General features: G+C 46.8%; 2 protein-coding genes across 2 annotated transcripts in view; both read left to right on the plus strand.

Annotated features, from left to right (window-relative positions):
• Window positions 1-6,866, plus strand: part of LOC308148713 (spectrin beta chain, non-erythrocytic 1-like) — a gene marked incomplete at its 5' end in the record, with an annotated part of 26,652 nt that extends 19,786 nt beyond the window's left edge. Inside the window, 5 exon segments of the mRNA XM_080522220.1 lie at window positions 3,040-3,242; window positions 5,011-5,187; window positions 5,270-5,312; window positions 5,615-5,659; window positions 5,662-6,866. Coding sequence (XP_080378346.1) covers window positions 3,040-3,242; window positions 5,011-5,187; window positions 5,270-5,312; window positions 5,615-5,659; window positions 5,662-5,841 — 648 coding nt within the window. The 3' untranslated portion in view covers window positions 5,842-6,866.
• A 6,381-nt stretch (window positions 6,867-13,247) lies between these two features.
• LOC308148712 (echinoderm microtubule-associated protein-like 6) overlaps window positions 13,248-13,363 on the plus strand; it is a 29,274-nt gene continuing 29,158 nt past the window's right edge. The window contains exon 1 of the mRNA XM_080522219.1: window positions 13,248-13,276. The gene's annotated coding sequence lies outside the window, so the exon portion shown is untranslated. The remainder of the gene's footprint in view (window positions 13,277-13,363) is intronic.

Here is a 13,363-nt window from a genome sequence, read left to right on the forward strand (position 1 = left end):
TTTATTAAAGTGATTAATTTACAAAGACGTCTTATTGTTGTAGGTCTTAAAGTGAAAATCTTCAGGCTTCAGGAGTTTAATTGTGAAACTTTCTCTGTAACTCGGTGCAAAGACTGATGTGGTTTTTAAAAACGACAAAATGTAAAAAAAAAAAGAAAAAACTCCTGCAAATTTAGTAAAAATGAATGAAACCATGTTTGAGCTCTGCAGCAGCAGAGAAACATTTACTTCCTGTTTCATTTTTCACCATCATCCTGTTTTCCCATCATGCATTGTGATAAACTTCCATGTGATGTCATCACATCCCAGTGTTTTCATTGGTTGATCCAGACGCCATGAAATTAACACACATTTAAAATATAAGTCAATAACGTGCAATGACTCCCTCTGGTGGAGAGAGATCACATTACATCTGTGTGTGTGTGTGTGTGTGTGTGTGTGTGTGTGTGTGTGTGTGTGTGTGTGTGTGTGTGTGTGTGTGTGTGTGTGTGTGTGTGTGTGTGTGTGTGTGTGTGTGTGTTCATGCCATTGTCTTTCCTCCTCCTGGTTTGTGTTGCATGTCTCATGGAGCTGTGTTGTTGTTGTTGTTGTTGTTCTTTATGTTTATATTTGTTTCCCCCCCGTTTGTTATTTGTTTGTGTTTTTTTACTAACACATGAGAATAAACCGGTTCAGACTCACCCTCTCACCCCTGGTTTGTGTCTCTTGTGTTGTTGCATGCCGCCTTCGCCTTCATCATCATCATCATCATCATCATTTCACTTCCTCAGTTGGATTTTTTCTTTTTTTTTGTCTTTTCATGAGTTTTGATCCTGAAACGTCTTTTATCTTTCAGTTTTTGAAGCAGTGACTTTGTTCTTCGTTAGAAAAGGTCCAGTTCAGCCACGCTGGAGTCAAACGACACAAACAACAACGATTTCTGACCTGTTTCATAAACTTTATATTGAACCTCTCATGTAAATCATGGCGTCATCAGCATCACCACGTATTCTAATGAATGAAACGGGACAAATGAAGCCATAAAAAACAAAAAACATTTTCATCTTGAACTGACTCAGAGTTCATTTTATTCTGAAATGTGTCAAGATAAGTTTTAAGCTTATTTGTGAACAAGCATTAGTATCTCACAAATATGTTTAAGATTCATATCCAGCGTTCAGTTAAAGCTCTAATAGTTAAAGCTCTAGCAGTTAAAGTTCTTAGTTAAAGCTCTAACAGTTAAAGCTCTAATAGTTAAAGCTCTAACAGTTAAAGCTCTAACAGTTAAAGTTATTTGTTAAAGCTCTAACAGTTAAAGCTCCAACAGTTAAAGCTCTGACAGTTAGAGCTTTAACAGTTAAAGTTGTTAGTTATAGCTCTAACAGTTAAAGCTCTAACAGTTAAAGTTCTTAGTTAAAGCTCTAACAGTTAAATCTGTAAGAAGGACTTCAGGCAGAGTTCAAGTCTTATTAGAGTTCATGTATTGATTGAACTGGTGTCTCGTGATTCGCTGCGATAATTAAACGGTGCCTCAGTGTCCGATAACGAGCTTTTAGTGAAAGCTCTAATGTGAGCGGTCGTCAGTGAGCTTTCAGTTAAACCTCTGTTGTCGTCCAGCTCTGCTGGACTCACAGTTCTTCAGTCCGTTTCAGTAGAAGCAGGTTTGAATCTGGACCAGCATCTCCTCGGACTGGTGACCTGGAGTTTATCGAGCTCCTCAAGGCTTGATGGTTAAACTGATTAAAGCTCTGAGTTAAAGCTCTGATAGTGATGAAACTAGTTCAGGTTGTTTAGTAAACACTCTGTGAGCCATTAAAGCTCTGACCCTGGTTAGACTGATTAAAACTAACAGAGGAAGACGTGTTTGAAGCTCTGAGGTAAAACTCTGATCATGGTGAAAGTAGTTAAAGCTCTAACAGGTTAAAGTAGTTAAAGCGCTAACAGGCTAAAGGTCTTAGTTAAAGCTCTAACAGGTTAAAGTAGTTAAAGCTCTTGGTTAAAGCTCTTAACAGGATAAAGGTCTTAGTTAAAGCTCAAACAGGTTAAAATAGTTAAAGCTCTTAGTTACCAGAGGGTAAGGTGTTGAAGCTCTGCTGGACCTCCAGCAGTTTGAGTAGAAGCTCCCAGGACAAGTCCAGCAGGACAAGACCAGGTCCAGGTCTGACCAGGGCCTTGGAGCTCAGAGACGGTAATCAGCATCCGGGTGGAGTGAAATATTAAAATCTGTTTGGACCCCCCCCCCCCAATACTGACACCAGCAATCACCTCCAAACAACTCTATCAATGATTGTTTGAAATTCTATGTATTTATGGTGTTTTGCTGGCTGATCCTGGTTCTACTACCCCCCTTCCCCCCCAACACCCAAATGTTCAGCAGTGTTGCAGTGGTTCTGCATGGGAGAGAACGTGGTTCTGCTGTCCAGGGAATGTGTTGTGTGGTTCTAGTTGCACTGACTCTCACTGATGTTTGGTTGTTTTCTCACCTGCCGAGTGGAACTTTGTTTATTTTAATCTGCTTTAGTTTCACTTTAATCTGCTTTAGTTTACTTTAATCTGCTTTAGTTTTACTTTCATCTGCTTTAGTTGTACTTTTATCTGCTTTAGTTTACTTTAATCTGCTTTAGTTTTACTTTCATCTCCTTTAGTTTCACTTTCATCTGCTTTAGTTTCACTTTAATCTGCTTTAGTTTCACTTTAATCTGCTTTAGTTTTACTTTCATCTGCTTTAGTTTTACTTTCATCTGCTTTAGTTTACTTTAATCTGCTTTAGTTTTACTTTCATCTGCTTTAGTTTTACTTTCATCTGCTTTAGTTTTACTTTCATCTGCTTTAGTTTACTTTAATCTGCTTTAGTTTTACTTTAATCTGCTTTAGTTTTACTTTCATCTGCTTTAGTTTACTTTAATCTGCTTTAGTTTTACTTTAATCTGCTTTAGTTTTACTTTCATCTGCTTTAGTTTTACTTTCATCTGCTTTAGTTTAGCTTTAATCTACATTTGTGTGAAAGATAAATAGTTGAACTGAAGTCATGATGCTGATCCTCCTCCCCCCCCCCCCCAGGAGAACGTGGAGGGGGGCGATGTGGTGAACGGGGTATCGGAGCCCAGCCCATCGGGGTCTCCCGGGGCAGCCCGCAGGGGCAAACCCAGCCAGGCAGCGACTCTTCCGGCCAAAACGCAGCCGGACGCCCCGACGTCACAGCTGGAGGGCTTCCTGCACCGCAAGCACGAGTGGGAGGGGCATAACAAGAAGGCCTCCAGCAGGTAGGGGCAATAACAAGAAGGCCTCCAGCAGGTAGGGGCAATAACAAGACGGCCTCTAGCAGGTAGGGGCAATAACAAGAAGGCCTCTAGCAGGTAGGGGCAATAACAAGAAGGCCTCCAGCAGGTAGGGGCAATAACAAGAAGGCCTCCAGCAGGTAGGGGCAATAACAAGAAGGCCTCCAGCAGGTAGGGGCAATAACAAGAAGGCCTCCAGCAGGTAGGGGCAATAACAAGAAGGCCTCCAGCAGGTAGGGGCAATAACAAGAAGGCCTCCAGCAGGTAGGGGCAATAACAAGAAGGCCTCCAGCAGTAGGGCAATAACAACAAGGCCTCCAGCAGGTAGGGGCAATAACAAGAAGGCCTCCAGCAGTGGGGGCAATAACAAGAAGGCCTCCAGCAGGTAGGGGCAATAACAAGAAGGCCTCCAGCAGTAGGGCAATAACAAGAAGGCCTCCAGCAGGTAGGGGCAATAACAAGAAGGCCTCCAGCAGTGGGGGCAATAACGAGAAAGCCTCCAGCAGGTAGGGGCAACAACAAGAAGGCCTCCAGCAGGTAGGGGCAATAACAAGAAGGCCTCCAGTAGTAGGGCAATAACGAGAAGGCCTCCAGCAGTAGGGCAATAACAAGAAGGCCTCCAGCAGGTAGGGGCAATAACAAGACGGCCTCCAGCAGGTAGGGGCAATAACAAGAAGGCCTCCAGCAGGTAGGGGCAATAACAAGAAGGCCTCCAGCAGTGGGGGCAATAACAAGAAGGCCTCCAGCAGGTAGGGGCAATAACAAGAAGGCCTCCAGCAGTAGGGCAATAACAAGAAGGCCTCCAGCAGGTAGGGGCAATAACAAGAAGGCCTCCAGCAGGTAGGGGCAATAACAAGAAGGCCTCCAGCAGGTAGGGGCAATAACAAGAAGGCCTCCAGCAGTAGGGCAATAACAAGAAGGCCTCCAGCAGGTAGGGGCAATAACAAGAAGGCCTCCAGCAGTAGGGGCAATAACAAGAAGGCCTCCAGCAGGTAGGGGCAATAACAAGAAGGCCTCCAGTAGTAGGGCAATAATGAGAAGGCCTTCAGCAGTAGGGCAATAACAAGAAGGCCTCCAGTAGTAGGGCAATAATGAGAAGGCCTTCAGCAGTAGGGCAATAACAAGAAGGCCTCCAGCAGGTAGGGGCAATAACAAGACGGCCTCCAGCAGGTAGGGGCAATAACAAGAAGGCCTCCAGCAGGTAGGGGCAATAACAAGACGGCCTCCAGCAGGTAGGGGCAATAACAAGAAGGCCTCCAGCAGGTAGGGGCAATAACAAGAAGGCCTCCAGTAGTAGGGCAATAACGAGAAGGCCTCCAGCAGGTAGGGGCAATAACAAGAAGGCCTCCAGCAGTGGGGGCAATAACAAGAAGGCCTCCAGCAGGTAGGGGCAATAACAAGAAGGCCTCCAGCAGGTAGGGGCAATAACAAGAAGGCCTCCAGCAGGTAGGGGCAATAACAAGAAGGCCTCCAGCAGGTAGGGGCAATAACAAGAAGGCCTCCAGCAGTAGGGCAATAACAAGAAGGCCTCCAGCAGGTAGGGGCAATAACAAGAAGGCCTCCAGCAGTAGGGGCAATAACAAGAAGGCCTCCAGCAGGTAGGGGCAATAACAAGACGGCCTCCAGCAGTAGGGCAATAATGAGAAACAAGAAATAAAGAAACAATCTGGAGCCGTTTATTATCATTGACGTATATATGCTGATGTCGTTGTTGTTGTTGTTGTTGTTGTTGTTGACGCTCCCCGTCCTGCAGGTCGTGGCACCACGTGTTCTGTGTGATCAACCAGCAGGAGCTGGGGTTCTACAAGGAGCAGCGGCTGGCGGTGCAGGGCGTACCGTACCACGGAGAGATTCCCCGTCAGCCTCAGCGGGCGCCGGTGAGCGAGGTGGCCCTGGACTACAAGAAGAAGAAGCACGTCTTCAAGCTCAAGTGAGACACACACACACACACACACACACACACACACACACACACACACTGACCTCTGACCTCTGACCTCTGTTCTCCACAGGATCACTGATGGAAACGAGTTCCTGTTCCAGGCCAAAGACGACGTACGTAAACAATCATTGATGATTATTGGAATTTAATGTGATTCACTGTTATTCGATTGTATTGATCAGTAATGGAAACTTTATTGATCATTTTTAATAGTTAAAGTGGATTTTTATAGTTTTTTTATTTATTATTTTCATTGTGGTTTTTAAAGATAAAGGAATCTACATTCTGGATTAAATAATTCCCCAACCCCTGCTCCTCCTCTTCCTCCCTCCTCTTCCTCCTTCTCCTCCTCCCTGCTCCTCCTCTTCCTCCTTCTCCTCCTCCCTGCTCCTCCTCTTCCTCCCTGCTCCTGCAGGAGGAGATGAACACATGGATCTCCACCATCTCAGCGGCGGGTGTCGGGGGGAGAAGTTGGAGGTGACGCCCAGCGGTCACAGCACGCCGGCTCCGCCGCCCGCCGCCGCGCCGCTCGCGCCCCAGACGCTGCCGGCCTCCGTCGCCACGGCGACCGCCGAGTCCAGCCCGGGGAAACGGGAGAAAGACAAGGAGAAACGCTTCAGTCTGTTCAGCAAGAAGAAATAGATGCTCCTCCTCTTCTCCTCCTCCTCTCCTCTCCTCGTCCTCCTCCTCCTCTCCTCTCCTCTCCTCCTCCTCCTCCTCCTCCTCCTCCTCTCTAAGCAATGCTGAGCTCCGAGCCAAAACTCTCCACTCTGTGCCTAAAACACCCGTCTGGTCCGGCTTCAGAGCGACTCCTGATCCTGATCCTCCGTCGAAGAGGAAGACGAAGGGTTAACGAAGGGTTAACGAAGGGTTAACGAAGGGTTAACGAAGGGTTAACGACCTCTAGATGAAGGATAACGAAGGGTTAAAGGGTGAAAGAAGGCAGATTCAGTTAAGTTTTAATTAAGGACTGCAAAGTTTCCTTAACGAAGGTAATGAGGATGTTAACGAATGGGTTAACAGGGACTGAGTGACGTCAATGAAGTTTTAATAAGTACTTAATAAGTAGTCTATAAAGGGTTAATGAAGTTTTAATAAGTACTTAATAAGTAGTCTATAAAGGGTTAATGAAGTTTTAATAAAGTAACTTAATAAGTAGTCTATAAAGGGTTAATGAAGTTTTAATAAGTACTTGATAAGTAGTCTATAAGAGGGTTAATGAAGTTTTAATAAGTACTTGATAAGTAGTCTATAAAGGGTTAATGAAGTTTTAATAAGTACTTAAGAAGTAGTCTATAAAGGGTTAATGGAGTTTTAATAAATACTTGATAAGTAGTCTCTAAAGGGTTAATGAAGTTTTAAGAAGTACTTAATGAATGGTCTATAAACTGTTAAAGAGTAAACAGAGGACTTAATGATGAGTCAGCAGAAGTTCCAGTGGGAGAGGAGTTCCCAGAAGCCTCTTCTGTCTTTTCTACTTCCTGTGTCCTGCTTCGACCCCTGCCACCTCTTATTGCCCCCCACCCAACCCCCCCCCCCCCCCCCTCCTATTGCCCCTGTGTCTCTACTGGCTGGGGGGGGGTCCAGCTCTCAGCGGGTAATCCTCCCCGGGTTCCTCGTCTCCAGTCGGTCTGCAATAACCCCCGAGGGGGCAGGAGGGGGTATTGGGGGGGCAGGAGGGGGCAGGAGGGGGTAGGAGGGGGTAGGAGGGGGCAGGAGGGGGTATTGGGGGGGGAGCGTTACCCTGCGGTGCTTCAACTGTATGTAGAAGTTGTGTATAACAAAGTGTTACAGATTAAACTTGTTTAATTTCACCTTTAAATGAAGAATGAATCCATGTTGAGGTAGTTTCTCTGTTTGTGTTCTGAACCTCCAGTCTCAGACTCTGAGTCCCAGAGTCTCAGACTCTCAGAGTCCCAGAGTCTGAGAGTCTCAGACTGTCAGAGTCTCAGACCCTCAGAGTCTCAGAGTCTGAGAGTCTCAGACCGTCAGAGTCTCAGACCCTCAGAGTCTCAGACTCTCAGAGTCTGAGAGTCTCAGACTGTCAGAGTCTCAGACCCTCAGAGTCTCAGAGTCTGAGAGTCTCAGACCCTCAGAGCCTCAGCGTCTCAGACTCTCAGAGTCCCAGAGTCTGAGCGTCTCAGACCGTCAGAGTCTCAGACTCTCAGAGTCCCAGACTCTCAGACTGTCAGAGTCTCAGACCGTCAGAGTCTCAGACTCTCAGAGTCCCAGACTCTCAGACTGTCAGAGTCTCAGACCCTCAGAGTCTCAGACCCTCAGAGTCTCAGACCCTCAGAGTCTCAGACCCTCAGAGTCTCAGAGTCTCAGAGTCGAGTCATGTTCCCCAGAAATAACTTTAAAAAGTATAAAAACAGCAGACGTGACTCCAGGACGAGTCAGTTCCTCACCGGAGCTTCACTGGACGTGTTGCAGGAAAACGGCGGCTTTGCTTTTCTGGCTTCAGCTTCTCTTCACCTCTTTTTGTTGTTTTGTTGTTTTTTTACTCTTCGGGACATTTTTCACAGCCGAACTCGCCTCCGGCTGGAAAACACAAAGAACATGCAGAGAAACATCAAAGAGCCGCAGCCTCAGAAAGGGTGCGTTGGGTTTCCACACCTTGTGGGGAGGGTGCGTTGGGTTTCCACACCTTGTGGGGAGGGTGCGTTGGGTTTCCACACCCCGGGTGTTTTCCTCTGTGAAATCTTTCCTCTTCGGTTTCTTTCCTTTGTGCTTCTTCTTCCTCTGATCGATATCGTGTTCATCCCCCCGTCACTGTAACCATAGTAACCAGATATTTCTTCATACTGCACAATCGATAATGCCACGATGGGGGTGGGTGGGTGGGTGGGCGGGGCTTTGTAGTGTGACGTGGTCCGGGGGGGGCGGGGGGGGTAGGGGGGGGGGGTCACTGCTAGTTGGACTGCACATGTAGACTTCTGCCCCCATCTCTGTTACAAACCTGCAGAAAGACATTAAAACGCTTTTAAAAACGATTCACCCTCGTGTGCCTGGTCCCTCAACACACACACACACACACACACACACACACACACACACACACACACTGACTGGGGATGTGGACGATGGTGGAAAGAACAAAGTGGAAGTTTGTTGTTTCGAAAAGTTCATTTGTTTTTGACAAACCTGAGACAGTGAAGTCCAATGAGGACAAACTGAATAACATTTATATTCATATATATATATATATATAACTAAAAAGAAAATTAAGGCATATATGCAGTACATTATCAATACGGGAGATTAAACAATGGCACATTGCGTTGCTGCCCCCTTCAGGCCGTCTGTGAGCTTTTCTACTGCAATGTGTGTTTTTTCCTTTAATTTATAGTTTAAATGAAACAAAAAATGACCAAATAAAGTCTAAAGTTATGTTGTTTGAAGCATCATGGAATGTTATTATTTCTTATCCCAGGTGTGGATTTTGAACAATTTAATTCATGAACAAACTTCGTCTTAATATTTTGCCGCAAAACAGAAAAAAAAAGGATTAAAATAAAAGACATCCAACCTTTTTTCAACTCGTTTGATTGAAAAAGCAAATTCTGTCATGAAGAAAGAATATTTTGTTAAAATCACAGGTTCCGTTGTTTCCAGTGATTGAGAAGCAGTTTGACCCTCATTATTTACTCCGTGGCTCCACAAGTCATGATGTCAGAGGAGCTAAACCTCATCTTCTCATCACTGACGTCACTTCCTGTCCACGATGACTCTGGTCTGTCACACCTCCTTTTAATGAACTAAACACTTTGATCTAAAGCACCAGAAGCTGCTTTGATCTAGAATGTTCCACCGCATAGTTTCTCCACTTTTATCTGCACGTTCATTTGAATTTAGTCCATTTCTCAAAATCTCTACTTTTATTTGATGATATTTCAGTTTTTCTATGATATATGAACGTTTATTTTCCTTGATTTTAATTAGAGGAATAATCTTCCATTGAAAAAACACTTTTTGTTCAAGTTGAATTAATTCTGGGTGAATCTGGTGAAATTGTTAAATCTGCTGCCTTTAACTTCATTTTCAGTTTGTGTCTTCAACAGAACTGTCCCGTCGTTTATCAATTCATATCAAATCATTCTTTATATTTGTGGCATTTCTTTATTATATTCTAGAAGTTTTGGCTCCAATTATTGACGATTTTATCTGCTTGATTCTGATTGGTTCTGGTTTATTTCCTGTTAGAAAATGTTTGTTTATGATTTCAGTGTTTCCACAGTGAAACTCTCCGTCATCTGTTTGTTCGCCCGTCTGTTGTTCTGCCTGTATGTTTATTTGTATGTTTATTTGTTTGTTTGTTTGTTTGTTTGCTCCCTCCCTCCGGCGGCAGGCGGCGGACAGCGCCTCGCCGCGGTGCATGCTGGGATCAGTAGTTTGTGAAGCGTCGCTCCCTCCGCCTCGCTTCAATCCCTCTTTTTCAATCAACTCCACCTCCCATGATGCTTTGCGAGCCGCCGTGAGAACCAGAGGAGCCCGAGACCGCAACAAGCAGCACGCTGACCGGAAGTGAGTGGTTTGTCCTTTCAAAATAAATAAAACTTCCATTCAAATGGAACATTTTGGAGCTTTTTTTTAACTTTAATGGTAAAAGTGTTGAAGGTCTCGGGGAGTCTGTGGTTGTTTCGAATGCTAAATAAAAGATTGTGTGTGAGATGGTTTTATTTTAAGATTTTCTTTTAATGTTATTTTGGGTTTTTATTGTCTGAACACATTTTATTGTTTGTATGCAGAGAGAAGATACAACACACAGAAACAACCCCCCCCCCCCCACCATCAGACAGCGAGTAGAAAGAAATACAAAATATAGTTAAATTCACCAGAACAGGAATGATAAATGGATAAATTAATATTAATAATTAAAATAGTACCACTAATATTTCAAAAGAGAGATTAATTCAATAAACACGAACTAGATAAAGGTTTTGATTTCTGCTTTCTCCTTAAAATCAGTTATTAAATTCATTATTTCAAAAAAATTTTAACTTGGATTTCTGTTTTTTTCTCTCTTCATTCTTTTTTCTTTCTCTATTGAGGGTTTAATACGTCTGTATTTGTTTTGGTTTCTTTTTTTTTGGGGGGGGGGTGTTTTGGGTCGACTTTTATTTTGCAGACCGGGACCGGAAGTTCCTGCAGACGCGTGCCAGAGCGGGTGTCTTGACGTGTGTCAGTGTGTCAGTCATGAACGTGTGGAGGAGCAGCAGCATCATCAGCTCGCGGACGTCTGGAGCGTCTCTGCGCGTCTGAAGCGTCTCGTGCTGCGGGGCCGCGCTGCGCGCCGCCGCCGCCACCTCTCCTCCTGCGGACCTAATCTGCGGGATTAAACCTTTGTTCCGCTCCTCCCGGTGGGAAGACTGGGATTTCTGGGATTTCTTTTATGAATGAGCCGCTCCTGCCGCTCCTATTCGCTCCTGCCGCTCCTATTCGCTCCTGCCGCTCCTATTCGCTCCTGCCGCTCCTGCCGCTCCTGCCGCTCCTATCGCTACCATTCGCTCCTGCCGCTCCTGCCGCTCCGTTCGCTACCATTCCTCCTACCGCTCCCGCCGCTCCCGCCGCTCCTGCCGCTCCTGCCGCTCCTGCCGCTCCTGTCGCTACCATTCGCTTCCTGCCGCTCCTGCCGCTCACGCGCCGCGCGGGACCGCGGGGGGGAGAACCAGTCCGGATTATCGTGATGTGGGATTACGTTTTCCACGAGTGAAATCCCGCAGGAGTTGTTGTTGTTGTTGTTGTTGTTTGATTTGGAGGAAATGAGGAGAAGTTTCCGGTTTGACGTTCTGTTGAGGAGAACTTAGAGGAAAACCTGCTTCAGAAAATCACCTGCAGATTATTTCTCCGCTGGATTAATTAATTCAAAACATCACAACTCTCAGTTTTGCCGTCACGTTTACTCCCCCACGAGCAGGATATGTAATAGATTACTTCTGGAACAGTTCCGAGGCACCAGATGGACAAAGATGATTTAAACTGTCCAAAATCTGAAATGAAGAAAAATCTTCAATCTGACGGGATTATCGATTTTTTATTGATTTAAAATCTGATGAATGAAACATTTAAGATGTGAAATGATTCAGAACAACTTCTGAGGCTTCACACACCTTCCCCATTATTATTATTATTATTATTGTTATTATTATTATTATTATTATTATTATTATTGTTATTATTATTATTATTATTATTATTATTATTATTGTTATTATTATTATTATTATTATTATTATTATTGTTATTATTATTATTATTATTATTATTATTGTTATTATTATTATTATTATTACCCCAAATACTGTAGAACAACCAGCAACTGCATATAATCTCACTTTTATCAACCAGCAGGAGGTGCAGGAAGGAGGCTCTCAGAGGAGGCTCCAGCAGGAGGTGGCAGGAGTCTCCAGCAGGAGGATCCATCAGGAAGGTACCAGGAGGAGGCTCCAGCAGGAGGTGGCAGGAGAGGTACTAGGAGGAGGCTCCAGTAGGAGGCTCCAGCAGGAGGTGCCAGGAGGAGGCTCCAGCAGGAGGCTCTTGGAGGAGGCTCCAGCAGGAGGTGGCAGGAGGTACTAGGAGGAGGCTCCAGTAGGAGGCTCCAGCAGGAGGCACCAGCAGGAGGTGCCAGGAGGAGGCTCCAGCAGGAGGCTCTTGGAGGAGGCTCCAGCAGAGAGGTGGCAGGAGGTACTAGGAGAGAGGCTCCAGTAGGAGGCTCCAGCAGGAAGGCACCAGCAGGAGGTGCCAGGAGGGAGGCTCCCAGCAGGAGGCTCTTGGAGGAGGCTCCAGCAGGAGGGTACCAGCAGGAGGTACTAGGAGGAGGCTCCAGCAGGAGTCTCCAGCAGGAGGTGGCAGGAGCAGCGTGGATGAGGCAGCATGGCGGAGCGCAGGGCGCCGGGCTGCCGGCTCCGGCTGGACTGGGTCTACGGTTACCGTGGTTACCAGTGCAGGGAACAACCTGTTCTACACCTCCGCCAAGGAGCTGCTGTACTTTGTGGGCGGAGTCGGGGTGGTGTTCAACAACCCGGGAGCACCGCCAGCGCTTCTACCTGGGCCACGACGATGACATCATCAGGTGAGGCCAAGACCTCCCCCGTCACTCATTAGGCTCCGCCCCCCACCCAGGCTCTCCGTCATGCCAGGCCTGCAGGCGGCGCTGTGGCGCAGAAAGACGAGCTGGAACTGAACTCGTCCAGCTTTATTGAAGCTGCAGCGGCTCAGCGGCGCCACCTGGAGCAGGAGGGCCGCCATGTTGGTGTTGTTCAGTGACGTCACATGGGAGGGGGCGGGGCTATAGGTCGAGAGGCGGGGTCATGACATCATCGTTTTTATCGTGTGTGTTCATCCACTAACGCACATCTTTCCTCTGCTTCTTTCTCTTCCTCTCTTGTCCCACTTCCTGTTTGTCGCCGCGAGGCAATACACAACACACACACACACACACACACACACACACACACACACACACACACCACACACACACACACACCAAACTCAAAGTCATCATTATGCTGGTGGTGCAGTTTTAATGTTATTTATGCTTGACTGAGTAAAACTAACCAAGAGAATTGGGAGGGAGGGCGGGGGGGGGGGGGGGGGGGGCGGGGGGGGGGCGGGGCCTCAGCGGTGGAGTGACGGATGCCTGAACACACTGAAGGCCTGCTGGTTGGTTTAGTCTGTGTTGATGCTGATGAGCCTGCAGTTCATAGCATTAGCATTAGCTTTAGCCCTCTGTGGCTACTGCCGCCGTCACCGCCACGGCTACCGCTATGCCACGGCTACCGCTAATGCCACGGCTACTGGCTACCGCTAATGCCACTTTTTATTGTGAAACGATCCTGATCTGATTTCCTGTGTGAACTTGTGACCTGTGTGTGGCCCCGCCCCCCTGCCCCGCCCCCTGCCCCGCCCCCTGCAGGCCTGGCGCTGCACCCGGAGCGCTCCCTGGTGGCCACCGGCCAGGTGGGGAAGGAACCGTATGTGTGTGTGTGGGACAGCGCCACCACCCAGACGGTGTCGCTGCTGCGTGACGGACACACACACGGCATCCGCCTGCCTTGCCTTCAGCGCTGACGGACAGGTGACACACACACACACACACACGCACACACACACACACACACACACACACACACACACACACACACCAACCTGGCAGTTCATCATC

The sequence above is a fragment of the Blennius ocellaris genome (genome assembly GCF_963422515.1).
Source record: "Blennius ocellaris genome assembly, contig: SCAFFOLD_115, whole genome shotgun sequence".
NCBI lineage: Eukaryota > Metazoa > Chordata > Actinopteri > Blenniiformes > Blenniidae > Blennius > Blennius ocellaris.